Raw genomic sequence first — 16,171 nt, forward strand, 5'->3', positions numbered from 1 at the left:
TTAAATAATGAAAAAGCTTGGTCTGCTATGGCTGTGTTCAACTGAAATGTTAACAGAAAAATTAGGTTTCAAAAAACATAAAATTGAGGTTGTTTCATAAATTTTCATTTTTGTGTCTTACGAAATCAATATTTTAATAAATTTAAATGTAGTATTTAATAAATACTTTAAGAAGCATCTTTTTTTATTTTTTTTATTTTCAGAATTTGCGTAATCTCAAATAGAATAGAAGATTAATAAGTGTATACATATAAGTATAAAGATTTAATCTTTCTCCTTTTACCGTAAGAGGGCAGCCCTGCCTGGGGTACGTTTGAAAGAGACTTAAGGGGTATTCATGGTCTTTAGTTTAACACGTTAAACCGTGTTTAATAGAAAAACTTATGTTAAATGGAGAAATATTTCCTTCTTTTACCAATTTAAAACGATATAACATATAACATGGTTGAGAGTCTGTTACTAGGTCTGTCAAATGCAGAATGACGTCACGAAACAGACCATCTGCGATTTACATATCATAAAAAATCAGTGAAGACTAAAATAACTTTATTCTAACATATTTACAAGAGCTACATGTTACTATGACTCATTCTCTATCTTCTTACTTCTAACTTAGCTATCTAGTCTAGGAAATATATATGAACACTTGAGAAGAGGGGGTAGGAAGAATAGTGAAATAGGAGAAGGGGTTTTGACCAATCGGATAATTTTAGGAGAGTAGGTGGGGGCTAGAGAGCCTATGAAATTTAGAAGTAAATATCTGGGGGGGGGAGGGAGGATATAGATACTATTGATATAGGATACTAAGGGCTTGAAAGGGCTGTTAGAATGGTCTCAAGGGCCTTCAGGGAACCTAGTTGTTTTTATCGAGTTTCTTTTCTATAAAATTGTAAGGAGAATGTGGACATATGCAACCATATGTCTAAAGTGACTTAGGTTCAGTTGGGAAAGGGGCAATTGTTTAAATTTATAATACCGGTTCCTTAACTTGCGCTCGTCACCATTTTTTTTGTTGTATTAGGCTACTTGCTCGTAGTTTGTGTTTTGATTGTGTTAGTATTGTTTTTATAACTAATAAAAACAAGCAATGGATGACAATAATAATAATTTAATGACAGTTGTCAGTTAGCTCATCTTGATTCTTTTCCTCAAACGTTCGAAGATCTAGGCACTAAGTGGCCAAACTTTCACATAACGTCTACTTTTCACTCAATTTAGGCATGTTGAAATCAATTAATTTATTTAAAACTTAGAAGTAAATAATAACATGATGTTTTGGAAGGAAAGGTTATAATGCAAGTTGCTCTGAAAATCCGCTTGTAGATTCTTTACATTTAACATTTGAAATGACTTGTTTTTTTTTTTTTTTTTGTCTTTTCGTAACCTTTATTATTAAATTCATACAATACAAACATAAATTCACGAATACAAAAAAAAACATCTTTTTTTTTTTTTTTTTTTTTTTTCCATACCCTCCTGTAATGATTTTAGTGGGTATTTGGTACGTACATATAGGAGGTATGCTATATGTATAGCTGGGTGTTAAGGATACCTTGGATTGCCTTTTGGCAAAAAAAAAAAAAAAATCATGGAACTATGACGTTTACATACATCTACGAGTGAATATTTATTTAGGGAATGTACTGCAACAGCGAATATTAATGCATTAGCGTTAACTGCATGATCTTAACTACCTTCATTGCACCCTGCAACTAACCTTACAATGCTACAAGGCAATATTATGCTAGTATACATTTATCATTTCCATTATGTATGTATATATTGTATGAATTTAATAGTAAAGGAGCTTACGAAAAATAAAAACAGTGAATATAGTATACTATGTATTAAAAAGTTGATTTTAACAGATAATAAATATTCGGAACCAGCAATAGCAGAACACAACAAAAGAAAAACCATTGTTTAAATTTATTTTAGATACTACATCGATTGAATACGACAAAATTAAAAGTACCCATTACAACAAATCCTGACCGAATATAAAAAGGAAGAAAAAATAAACAGAAAAATAAAAATTTTATGTAGTTTTATAATCATGAGAGATAGTTGACCGTGGATGACTTATACGAGGAGAAGATGGTTGGGGGTGCGGTCAAATTAAAACACAAATAAGTTGAAGTAACTTATTTAATCGTGCCAACGTTTCGGCCGAAATTTCTAGCCTTCATCAGGGCTAAGAACAGAACAAGATAACAACCAATGAATATAGAAAATAAAAAATAAAATATAAACAGAATGACATAAGGTAAATAATTTTGCAGAATGAAATTAATAAAATAAAGTCAATCACTTCTCTGATCACTTTATTTTATTAATTCCATTCTGCAAAATTATTTACCTAATGTCATTCTGTTTATATTTTATTTTTTATTTTCTATATTCATTAGTTGTTATCTTGTTCAGTTCTTGGCCCTGATGAAGGCTAGAAACTCTAGCCAAAACGTTGGCACTATAATATAAGTTACATCAACTTATTTGTGTTTTATTTTGACCACACCCCCAACCATCTTCTCCTCGTTTATGTAGTTTCGTTATAAACAAAACCAAAAAATGTGTCATAAATATTGTTTGTACCAATGCACTTCGTTTATATTGTATTTTAAAATAGATTATTATGTTGTGTGTTTTAGCACACGAATGTATTTGGGCAGCATCGCTTCTTGTCAACAAAGTACCCCCCACCCCCCCGTTTCCTCTAAAACAGAAAAATATGAATTAATTAAAGAATGCATTATAAGAAAAAAATATTATTTAAAGTGAGAACTACCTTTTTGTCCGAAGGTCCAAATGAAACACTTTTGGTAGGGCTGGGCAAAAATTAGCTGTTGTTGGAACTAATAGCTAAAGTTACCATGGATACGACCCTTATACATGAATGAACTTATGATAAATAAATATCGTTTCCATAGTAGATTGACCACCTGAACCTACAGGCTATAGATGAGATCTGTGGAAACTCAACGAAGCATTTCTCTCTCGCACTAAAGACGTACAGTGCGCTGAGAATTCCCCAAATCCACTCCCCTCTCTCCTAGATGACCCAATCGGAAACCTGTTATTCAAGGGAATATCCCGCAATCTGGTGACGCATACTAAGGCTCCAGATTCCCGCCCGACCTCGGAGTGCCATAGCGTCCGCATTCGCCAGCGAGCACCGCTGCAGAGAGGATTCCCTGCAACTGGTTACCATCACACCGAGATCCTCAATCCAGGATGCGGGCAGTCATCGTGTCTATCTTCTTCCTCTCTGCAGTCCTGTTTATCGCTTTGGTATTATTATTCTCCTTCGCAGGTGGCCAGGATGAACCAAACCTGAGTGAGTATTCCTATTGCAATTATATCTGATGATTATTGGCATACTGCATGTATACGTGAACATAACGCACCCCAATGCAATCCAAACTAAACTCAAAAGAAGCAAACTTTCGCTCGTTAAAAAATTAAATAATCTCGGTCATCCTAACAAGGGGGCGTTTGAATTACTGAAAGTGTTAGGAAAAATGGCCTAAAACAACTTCGACAATATGATTTAATATAATAAAATTATAAGATTGTTCATTTAGAATTTGACAAATATAAATAAAAAATACTTTAAACTTGTAAATGACAAGGTACCCTTCCTTGTTTTAATTATTTATTTTATAACATTAATAAACAATAACAACGTTTCAAGGTTGTCACTCCATCATCAGGTTTCAACAACAAATCCTTAAAATCATACCATGCATACAACACTTAATGAATATATCACAATTTCTTGTTTAAAACAATTAACTGATTAAATTTCTATTTAAAATTACGTTGTGTTTTCTCTTTATTAGTCTTATATTGGTAATAAAACATATTGTTATCAGTTAATATAAAATTTTTTTAATAATTAACAAAAAAATATTTTAAATAAGGAGTTATGAAAAACCTTCCTTGAACCAGATTATGTTTATCATTGATAACAAATAGATTATAAACCAATTCAAAATTCTCTTACCCCTATTCCACAAAAGATGACTAATTTATTAAGAATATTTAAAAATAAAAATTATATACATACAAACATAAAACAAGGAAGAGGACTTTTTAATTCACAAGCTCTAATTATATATGAAATTCTTCCAGTAGAAGATACAACTTTAATAAAAGATACTCTTGGAGTGGATTTATTGAAAATATGGTAAAAAAAATATGATTTAACCAACAAAATTTATATTATAAATATTTCTACTATTATTCAAATCAGTTTTACAGACTCAAATAGATTATATATATTTCTAATTCCAACAAAATATATTATGAACACTCCCGTACGGATATCAAAACTGTTTAAAAATTTCTACTTTGGATTTCCCCTGTGATTAAAATAACTGGCCTATAAATTGGGAAGTTGAAAATGCCCTTTACACAAATGTAGTTTTATCTGAAAAGAAAAATGTAATTTCCTGCCGGATTTTTTAAAAAATAGTAAAATTTTTTTTAGGCCAGTTCAGATAATCAAGATTACAATTTTGATTCGCAATAATATAATCTTCATTTACTTTGATATTTTATGAGGGGGGGGGGGGGTAAAATACTTAACCGTAGATTGATATGAGAAGATGGTCGGTCAGCAAAGATGCACAAATAAATAAATTTATTTATTTGTGCCCCAGGTTTCGTCCCTAATTTCAGGCCTTCATCAGGGCTAAAAAAATAAAAGAGATAATAACCTTAATTCAGATATTAATATTATACATACAAATAAAATAATAATAAGTAAATTTGGAAATACACATAACATTAAATTAAGTAGATAGTAGCTGATTGATATTAATAGAAAGTATTGTTTATTATTAGTTTATTTTTCTGTTTCTCTGAATTAAGATTGTTATCTCGTTTTGTTTTCTCAGCCTTCAAGAAGGCCCGAAATACAAGTCGAAACGTCAACACAAATAAATAAGATCTGTTTATTTGTGTATCTTTGCTACCGCACCACCCACAAACTCCTCATTTGTTATTTTATCAATTATAATAAAAAATATCCATCTAGTCTCAAGATGTTTATTTGCTTATTATTCCACTTCTACGTTTCGGCCAATCAATGTTATTAAAAAATTGCCGGCTATTCTACCTTTGTCAAAATATATTTTAGTCTTTCAATCTATTTTTATCCACTAATTTATTTATTCTAATATTATTCCATTGTACTTTCTATTAAAACCTTAGTACTCACTTTATAAACAACAAAGCTAGTGATAATGTAATAAAAAGTATAAATTGAACAATATTAGGGATGAATTGCCTTCTTTTGCCGTGGTAAAACGAAATAACATTTAACATGGTAAAACACTTTACATTTAACACAACATCATGAATACCCCTATTAAAATAAAAATCTGTACCGCTATAACCCACGAAGAGGCAGGGCTTCAGTACTTTGTAAGGAAGCACTGTTACTAGACTAACGTTTGTGCAAGGAGGTGATTTGGTCAGAATCAAGCTTGATCGCCAGATTTTTTCTCTATTTATTAGGCTGGATGGACCTCAGGAGGGCTCGAGAACCGACAGGGTTGACTCACGGCTACAGTGTAACAGAAAACAAGTTTCTGCCCAGCCGGATTCGAACCCGGGTACTAGGAGTTAATAGCATCGTGCCTTACCACAGTGCTACCGCGCTCCCCAAACATTGAACAATATTAGTGCAAGTAAATTAGTGGATAAAAATAGATTGAAAGACTGAAGATAGATTTAAGTAGATTGGAGGAAGATAGTCCGGGTGGCGGTCAATAAAGCTATCAGAATAGTAAAAGAAAATTATTTATTGACAACCAACGTTTCGTCCTACTTTGCAGGGGCTTCGTCTGGGCTAAATGAAAAAAAAAAGCAAGATACTTAATTAATTAATAATTCAATAATATTTGTATCTTTAATGATTGGAGAAGTTTGTCGGGGGTTGCGGTCAGCAAAGAACGACATAAATAAACAAAACCATATTTATTTACTTTATGCCGACGTTTCTTTATCAGTTTGTATCTTTATCATTTAACCCTGATGAATCCCTACTAAGTGTGGCGAAACGTTGGTTAAAAATAAAGCATTTTCTTTTACTGTTTTGGTACCTTTATTGACCGCCACCCGGACTATCTTCTTAGAATTGTAGCTTATACTTAAAAAAATAAGTTATCCTTGAGATTGGCAGGAAGGTAGGAGTGGATTAATAAGAAAAAAACATGTTAAGACTTAATGGAGATTTTTTTAAAAAATATAATTGATAAACAAACAAGTCTTAAACAAGAATTTAAATTATATATTTGATATTTCATTCAATAAATAATAACTATAAAAACAATTTTTTTAAAAATATATTTGTTAGTGATGTTTGTATTGAGGAGGTGGTGAGATCTATCATTCCATGATAACGACTTGAATTACTGTTATTATAAGCAAAATAGAATTTAATTGTTGATCTTCAATCTTTTAATTTTTTTGTTATCAACAAAATTTATATTTTAGTATATAAAAAAATATTTGTTCATGTAGGTACGAAAAAAGTCAGTTATTTCACTCCAATTGGTTCCTTACTTTAATGAAAACTATGTATAATTTACTTATCAAAACTGACGAGTCTACCAAGTATAGGTAGGGGAAATAAAAAATGGCGGATTTTTAAAAACTTTAAATTTATTATTAATTTTTCATTTAGAGCTTCATATCTTTAAAACGACCAACAATAGAATATCTAAGAGAACATCATTTAAAGTAGAATAAATTTTCTAAACTGTAAGCCCTAATAGAGCGATTTACGGTCAAGATATAGCTTTTTAAAGAGCAATATTTCATAAAAATATTGTACAGAACATACTGAAAGATCAGTAGTTAGTCAATTAATTTTGAAAAACTCTCTCTCTTTTTTTTAATATCTTTATTGAAATTTACAACTGTACATTATATAATACATTCAGTAAATTTGATCTTAGTTGAAATGGAGTGTTACAGGCGTGTAGAGCAACTACCCATTGGTAGCACTCTAATAACATTTTACATTAGCAGGTCTCGTGGACATCTTCTTTTCAGGCGCCTCGGAGGATTGTCAGGAATGAAAGAGGGTGCAAAGTTAGAAACTATGGGGTTTGAGTGGTTAGGGAGTTTATAATGGAAGATATCACTGATTCGGGCTAGATCGGTTACATATGGAACATTAAGGTCTTTATGTATGGTTTTATTTGTGATAATGTAAGGAGAATTTAGGTTTTTACAAAGGATTTTGGATTGTAAGGATTGGATATGAGAGGAATTGGAAGGTTTAGTGGAGCCCCAAAGCTCTGCTCCGTATGTCCAGATTGGCCTTATTACAACCATGTAGATCAGTCTTTTGTGATGGGTTGGAAGTTTAGACCGTTTGTCTAGTAAGTGCTGTAATAATCGAATTCGACGTGCAGTTTCCTGTCGTTTCAGTCTTGTGTGAAGATTTTGCCCATGATCGGTAATAGAGAGATAGGATGAGGAGGATGGGTATTCTGGCGGCTTTTGGGGTTTGGGGATTATTTTAACGGTAGATAATTTCCAGGGAGTCAGGAAAATATGTGGAACGGAGTACGGCGTTATATATATAAGTGAGGAATAGGGTGGCTTTCCAAGGAGGAAGTTTTGGAATGTGGGATGTTATTAGGTCGTATCCAGAAGCTTTGTAAGTAATCTTTGAATGATACTAGATATTTCAGAAGAATGAAATGCTTTAGGTGGAAGGGTTATTTGGTGCGGAATATTCAGTTCTGCTTCAATAAATTCAAGATGAATTGGGCTAAGGATATCAGAATGTGGAATAAAGGTTTTAGAGAGGTGTTGTCCGAATGTTCGTGATTTTTCTGCGTTGGTTCTGGTTTGGGATTCGGTGAGAAGTGGGTAGTTAAAATACGATGATATGAATGGCTGGGCTATTCGTGATTTATTTGGAGCTGTGGTTGGAGGGACTGTTTCGGTCTTCAATAGTAGTTGGGACGGGAGTTGGTTGGAACGCTGGACAAGATGGAACTGGTAGTGGATATGTTGGTGGCAATTTAAGCCGTAAGGGTAGACGATGGGGAGGATTTTGATGACGTGGAGGTTGGGGCAGAGAATGAGAGGTCAGGGGCTTAGGTTGAGAAGTCTGAGGCGCCTGACGCCGAGGCTGGTTTTTCTTTATTTTGATCTCGGAGTAAGTCCGGGTTGAGTCTTGAGTTTGATCTTGGGTTTTTGAAGCAGACGGCTGCGATTCAATGACATGAGCTGATGTTTTCAAGTCTGTGAAATTTCCAAGTTTTGAGTTTCAGGCGGTAGGGTACGAATTTGTTCCGAGCCTTTTGATGCTATGAAATGTGGTGTATCTCAACTTGTGGAAATTTTTGTAGACTTCACAGCCTTCCTTAGCTTCCTGGGTGGTCTTTATGACAGAAGGCACATTTTGGCGGTTCATACCAAAGTTTCTGGCGGTTTCAGTTGCGTGAGGGCCAGCACATTTCACGCACTTAGTCTGGTGATGACAATAGGACTTTGTATGCCCTAGGTTTTGACACCTGATGCACTGGACAATTAAAGGTTTTGGTCTGGGCTCCTCTAATATTACGGTTGAATAAACCAGCCTTGTAACCAGAAATATTTCAGGATTATTTCGGGCTGGCTCTAAGTCGACAAAGAATAACGGCAGTGGGTATTTTTCGGTGGGGTGAAGAACGCACGATATATTTCTTATATTCTGGCCAATTTCTTCTAGGCCTGATTTGATAGCGTCTGTGGGAGTAGATGAATGAAGACCCCTTAAAAGCACTCTGTATGCCTTCTCTTGTTTTAATTGGTAGCAGCGAAAGTCGTAGTTTTTTCGGGTTAAATAATTGACAAGTATTTTAAAACGTTCCTTAGTTGCTGTGTTGATCTTTATGTCTTTAATTCGTGAAAAACATCTGAAGTTTGGTCAAGTTATCAGTTATAAGTATCTGCCCGATCAAGTTAGTAATTTCTTGACCGAACGAAGTGAAGTTTTCAATACTGCTGACAAATATAGGAGGTGGTTCAGGATCTGAAAATCCTTGAGGTTCTGGAATGTTGTCAGGTGGATTTTTTATAGTGTATTGGAATTATTGCTGGTTGAGGTGGTAGGCGTAGGTGTAGGTGTGGTTATTTCAGGTTTCGTGGCTGCAGTGGCTTTAATGCTAGTCAGGCTGTTCAACTGCCTTTTTGGTTTTAGCTGATTTATTTTTTTTTGTTTGGAGAATTGCCCGTCGACCCGAGGGAAGCCTTTCTTTGCCTTCTTGCCTTCTCTTTAAATATTGTGAATCTGTCTCACTTATTTCTGAAATCCACGGAGTCTTCACAAGACATATTCCTATCCGAATTCATATTTAAAAAGAAAATAACTATTAATTAAAAATAAAAAAATAAAAATTACAAAATAATATATATCTGAACGTAAACAAATTATTTTAAGAACATTAACTATGGACAAAAATGGTGACTTTTTTAGTCTATTTTTATTTTATATATTTGTATTTATTTATTTTTATCATTATTATTTTATTTATATATACAGTTTTATCTATTTTATTTTTATTTATATTTTTTTTCTCTCTAAATGATGATTGTTGTCTTTTTGTTTTTATAGCCCTGATGAAGACCTGATCGAACCAGGTCGAAACGTCGTCATAAATAAATATTTTTTTGTTTATTTATGTTGTTCCTTTGCTGCACGCAACCCTCAACCAATATGTACAAAATTACTTAAAATTATTAAATAGAACATTCCTGAAATAATTAAATGAAAAGTCTCAGAGGTATATAATAAAAAAAGATATATACAGTCTTTGGATTCGATCTCGGGACCCAACGGAGATTGTATTGAAGTACACAGAACCTTGGCCGCGAAATATAGTCTTAAGATAAGAGCCCTAGGGGGAATTACCATTCACTAGAGATATCACTAGTAGTCCAATGCCACTCATTATTTGCTAATTTCCAATAAACAATCATGCAACTCCACTATATGAGTGCATACAAATTTTCAGCTGTTTATAAACTGCAGAGCGATGTGAACAGTAAAGTGCACTTGCGGCCATGACACATGGAAACTTTGAAAAATCAATATCTCAAAAACCATTTGACGTACAGATGTCTGTTAGCACTCAAATTAAAGCTAGTTTAATGGGATATAAAGCAATTTATGACGTTTATCGTCGTAGGAGCAGTAGTTTTCATGATATTTGCTAAAATTAATTGATTTATAGTTGTTCGGACACATTTTCATTTGCCAAATTTATATTGATACCGGAATATTATAAAAACTACTATCTCTACGAGGATAAGTGTCGTGAAATACACATGAAATACAATTAAATAGTAAGTTAAATTTCCGTTATTTTCAGTGCTGGCAGACATATGTGTGTCTTATGGATCTAGAGATATAGTTTTTCAAAATAAAACATTTTATAGGAACAACTAGAAATTTACAGTTTATAAATTTATTTTGTCAAATATCATAAAAAACTACTACTCCTAGCTTATAAACTATTTTATAGTAAATGTAACTAGCTTTAATTTGAGTGCTGACAGATATCTGTACGTCCTATGGTTTCTGAAATAAAGTTTTTCAAAACTCAAACTTACAAAATATTACGAAAACTACTATTCCTACGAAGGTAAAGGTCATAAACTACTTCATACTACATTAAACTAGCTTTAATTTGAGTGCTAAAATACATATATACGTCACATAGTTCTTGAAATACAGATTTCTCAAAATAGATTAACTAACTACTTATCTTTCAGTAGATTTTTAAGAAATGTTGGTTTTTAAAAAGCTATATCACGAGAACTATTGGACGTAAATAGCTCTATTAAATCTCATATTTCAGCAAATTTACTCTCCTTTTGATCATCTTGATTCGCAATAGTATAATGTTCATTTACTTTGATATTTTATGATGAGGTGTTGATATAGTTAACCGTAGATTGATATGAGAAGATGGTCGGTCAGCAAAGATGCACAAATAAACAAATTTATATATTTGTGGACCAAGTTTCGTCCCTAAATTCAGGTCTTCATCAGGGCTAAAAAAATAAACGAGATAATAACCTTAATTCAGATATTAATATTACCCATACAAATAGAATAATAATAAGTAAATTTGGAAATATACATAACATTAAATTAAGTAGATAGTAGCTGATTGATATTAATAGAAGGTATTGTTTATTTTTATTTTATTTTTTTGTTTCTCTGAATTAAGGATTTATCTTGTTTTGTTTTCTGAGCCCTCAAGAAGTCCTGAAATACAAGTCGAAACGTCAAAACGAATAAATAAGATTTGCTTATTTGTGTATCTTTGCTGGCCGCTCCCCCGACCATCTCCACATTTGATATTTTATCAATTATAATAAAAAATATCCATTTAGTCTCAAAAAGTTTATTTTCTTATTATTCCACTCCTACGTTTTGACCATTCCGGTTATTCTCAAGGATAACTAATTTTTTCATAGCTATAATGATATTAAAAAATCGCTGGCTATTCTACATTTGTCAAATTATATTATAGTCTTTCAATCTATTTTTAACCACTAATTTGTTTATTCTAATATTATTCCATTGTACTTTCTATTACAACCTTAGTTGTAATAGAACGTACTTCATAAACACTTCTTAAACACTCACTTCATAAACAACAAAGATAGATAGATAAGGTAATAAAAAGTATAAATTGAACAATATTTTTTTTATTTATTTATTTAATGTAATTTACAACTGTACAAAATAATATAATAAGCAAATATGTTGCATGTTTCATATACACTTGAAAATCATCAAAAGGAACCACTCATTGGTGGTACTTCAAACATTAATTTAAAATTAGAAGGCCCCGTGGCCATCTTTTTTCAGACGCCTCGGAGGATTATCAGGGATTGTTAAGGATGAAAGATTAAGAATTAATGGGTTAGGATGGGAAAGGAGTTTGGAATGAAAAGACGCATATCTGTTTTGGGGCAAATCTGCAACGAATGGGATGTTAAGGTCTTTGAGAATCAGTTTTACTCATCTTTAAATAATGTTCTTTTAGATTTTCTAGTGTTGTTGGTAGATTTTAAGATATAGAGCTCTAAATGAAGAATTTATGTTTTTTAATGCTTTGAAACAGCCGCCATTTTGTATTCCCCTACTTATACTTGGCAGCCTCATCAGTTTTGACTAGTAATTATACATAGTTTTCATTAAAGTAATCAAAAATTGGGGTGAAATAACTGGCTATTTTTCTTCCCGTCTTCTTTACTAATACAACAGATGCCTTTAAGGACAAACAATAAAGAAACATTGAGACTTCTTGTTCCGTTTAGTAAAATTTAGTATAAAGAAAATTAAGTTTTAGCCAGTGGATGGAGGTGAGAAATAAATTACCTTTAGAATATTAGCAATCTAATTATATAAAAATAAATATTTGTTTATTCCTATTTTATGGACTGCAATACTGTTCATCCGATTGTCATGGGGCTTTTTGCTGAGTGATCTGGATTTTCCTGGGAAGGTTACAAACTGTTACGATTTTTTCGAAAAAAAGTTATTAATAAAATTGAGTATTTTTTGTGCGTAGCTACAAAAAATATCGATTTTTTTCATAGATATTGTAAGGTAATCGATTTGTCTCTTTCTAAAGAATAGGAAAAAATATTACTGATTCTATTTAATATTTTTTTTATTACGGAGACATTGTTCATAAATCGTTCATTTGTCCTCTGCATTTTATCCAATTCCTATGATAATACAACCGTTGGAAAGCAGAATATCTCTTATTTTAACGTATATATAATAGGGGATATTCATGATCTTTAGTTTAACATTTTAAAGCGTGTTGAATGGAAAAACTCATGTTAAATGGAGAAATATTTCCTTGTTTTAGCATGTTAAAACGATGTAACATGTTAGACAAGAGTCTGTTACTAGGTCTGTTAAATGGAGAATGACGTCACGCAACAGACCAGCTGAGCTCGTCACTATTTTATTTGTCGTGTTAGGTTACTTGCTCTTAGTTTGTGTTTTGATTGTGTTAGTATTGTTTTGGATGTTTTTAAAACTAATAAAGCAATGGATGACAATAATAATAATAATGTAATGACAGTTGTCAATTAGTTCATCTTGATTTTCTTCCTCTCAAGTTAGAATATCAACACGGCATTCAGTGGACAAACTTTCACACAACTTCCACTTTTTACTCACTTTAGGGATGTTGTAATAAATTATTTTAATATAAACTTAAAATTAAAGAATAACATGATGTTTTGGAAGGAAAGGTTATAAAACAAGTTGATCAGAAAACCCTATTTATAACCTATACTTCTGTATAACATTTTACATTTAACACATCATGAATACCTCTAAGGTCGAAATATTAGTTTCAAATTATTTTATATCTCTGGTTCTAATCGATTTAATTAGATCCGGTTTGTGTCCGTCGGTGCAGTTTATAGGTCCCTAAACAATTCCCAGAGTTTATGAGGATTGAGTCGTGTTTAAGTTATTTCCATTTTTTTACCATATATTTTTATTATATAATGTTTAATGCTATGAGCATTAAATCATTAATCTAATCTATAAACAACTAAATATATTAATTTATATCAAACTTTCAATTGTATTCAATTAATGTATCTACACCCCCTAAATCTTATTATTGCAAAGCATTACAGGCTCTGCAAGTATTTAGGTATAAACTTTTTGTACATACTGCATACATGGTAAGTGAACCTATAATAAAAAATGGAAATATCAAGGACAATCGGTTTCAATATTTATAGCCAGACTGATAGTGTGTGAGTGTATAATAATGACAGGATAAATATTTGTAAAGTTTTGTAAAAGAAGGATCGAAATCATTAATTATTGTCAACTACTGAAATTATTTCTTGATTTTATTCCCTACGAAGTTGTTTTTCTTATTTATTAAGATGTTAAGGTGAAAAGTATAGATAAAAAAATTGTAGATAATTGAAGGAATATTAGTTCTTGAAGATGGGGAATCCCGAAACGTAGTGCAAATATAGAATACTATCAGACCCGGAAATGCCTCGCTGTTGGTATATTTGAAGATGTATATACGCATTAATTGAACTCTATTGATATCAATTATTATATAGATGAAGTGATGAGATGTTAACTATAGTAACATAAATGGTACCAGTCAACTTCGCCTAATCATCGTTAATATACCCAGTTAGTCCGATTTTATACAATTTTATTATCTATGATATTATCATATACATACATGTACTAAACAATATATGAATAGTTTTTATATAATAACCCTCGAGTCTTTAAATATTAGTAATATATATCATAATATATTATGAATGACTGACATGGGCGTAGGCAGGATTTCGGAGATATATATATATGTAAGTAAGTTACAGCCTTAGTCAGCTGTTACTTCTATGTCAGCTGATCGCATGTATATAAAGAGATGTACCGAACCCAATAAAGTTGAAAGTATTTTTTTTTTTTTTTCAAAACCCCTTTAAAATTTTAATGGCGTATTTATAAACAATGAACTTTCTCCTTTTTCTGTAGAACATCTACATTCTAAGGAGTCTTTTGGAGTTTATTATTTTTGTTGTCAGAATTTATACACTCTTTTATAAATTCTGACAACAAAAATAATACACTCCAAAATACTCCTTAGAATGTAGATGTTCTACAGAAAAAGGAGAAAGTTCATTGTTTATAAATACGCCATTAAAATTTTAAAGGGGTTTTGAAAAAAATGTGTGGGTTTTTGGGGGTGCGCCTGACGTGACAATTTTACGCTAAATATTGGAATAATAATATTAATAAAATAGACACACAATATTTGAATCAAGATATTTATTTTCCTTTACAAATGATATTTATATTTAACAATTAATTTCCATTATTCTGTTCATAATTGGACGATGGTACGAGAAATATGAGATGAGTGGCATCAATTCGGCTGTAATATGCCTGGAAAATGTCAAGTCAATCACTGTCCCTCCTAATGTTGTTGCACTATTTGTATTTGACAGACAATCCAAATTGAATTTTCTCTTCATAAATTTCGTAAATGCATTATTTGATTGTACATTGACGTTGAAGTCACCACAAATCAAAATAGGAATTTTTGCGTCGATTTCATACACTTCCAAATCTTCGTCTGATGAAACATACGGAAGTAGCGCTTGATGAAGCATCAATCCAATATTGGCAATGGTTGAATTTGGATGAACGTAAACTGCACCAAGGACGAATTTCATCATCACGACGTTATTGAAGCACGTTATTTCAGCCAAGCAAAGATCTCCGATTTCGTTTGTCATATATATTACCTCAATTACCCCCACCACCGCACTCTCTGTTACGCTACACTTTTTCCTACATGACTCCCTGCAATCTAATTTATAAGACGTTGTCACGTCAAAAAAAAAAAACGAATTAAGTTAGTATGTTACAGCAGTTCACACGTGTTACATCTTATTCCTTCTTCTCTTTTTTGACATTTGACTTTCGCCGATACTTAACTTATATATATATATATATATATATATATTCAATTCTGAAACATTTTGTAAAATAATGATATCTAATTTCGTGTTCCACTTATCTCTGATTTTGGACAGCACCATCTTTCCCTGTCATTACCTTCCTAATAAGTAAGACCGGGTGGTTTATCAGATTCAGCCCAGAGCGATCCCATTCCAAATTACAAGGCATAATTATCCCTTGTTAAAAAGTTGCTTTGAAATTTACAAGCATTAATTTCATGTCAAAGCAAGGTGGTATGACTTTGATGACTTTCTGGAAGCCACCATCTTTCCCTTTCATTACCTACCTAATTACCATGTTTCCAAAAAAGACACCATGTTTCAAATAAGTTCACTTTCTTTTTTTTCCTTGGGTTCCTGTGGCAACACTGAGTACCTGATAACCTCCCTAAATCAGTTAGTGTAAATATTTTTTATTTTATTTTTGTACCAGATCGACCTGGTGGGCCTTACATGGTTGATATAACGTATATTATATATATTTTTTAAGAGTTGATTATGAGGAGGTATAGTCATACAAATGACACCCCTAACTATATAAAATGTTCTTATTAAAAGAAGAAAAAAAAGAAAATAAATAGATAAGAATAATGCTTCTTAATAAAAGAGGAAA

General features: G+C 31.8%; 1 protein-coding gene across 1 annotated transcript in view; it reads left to right on the top strand.

Moving 5' to 3' along the window:
• Positions 1-3,111: 3,111 nt before the first annotated feature.
• LOC106681372 (anionic trypsin-2) overlaps positions 3,112-16,171 on the top strand; it is a 44,649-nt gene continuing 31,589 nt past the window's right edge. Inside the window, exon 1 of the mRNA XM_014421648.3 lies at positions 3,112-3,337. Within this exon, the coding sequence (XP_014277134.1) occupies positions 3,235-3,337 (103 nt within the window). The 5' untranslated portion in view covers positions 3,112-3,234. The remainder of the gene's footprint in view (positions 3,338-16,171) is intronic.

The sequence above is a fragment of the Halyomorpha halys genome, unplaced genomic scaffold (genome assembly GCF_000696795.3).
Source record: "Halyomorpha halys isolate HHAL.00 unplaced genomic scaffold, Hhal_1.1 Scaffold331.1, whole genome shotgun sequence".
Taxonomy (NCBI): domain Eukaryota; kingdom Metazoa; phylum Arthropoda; class Insecta; order Hemiptera; family Pentatomidae; genus Halyomorpha; species Halyomorpha halys.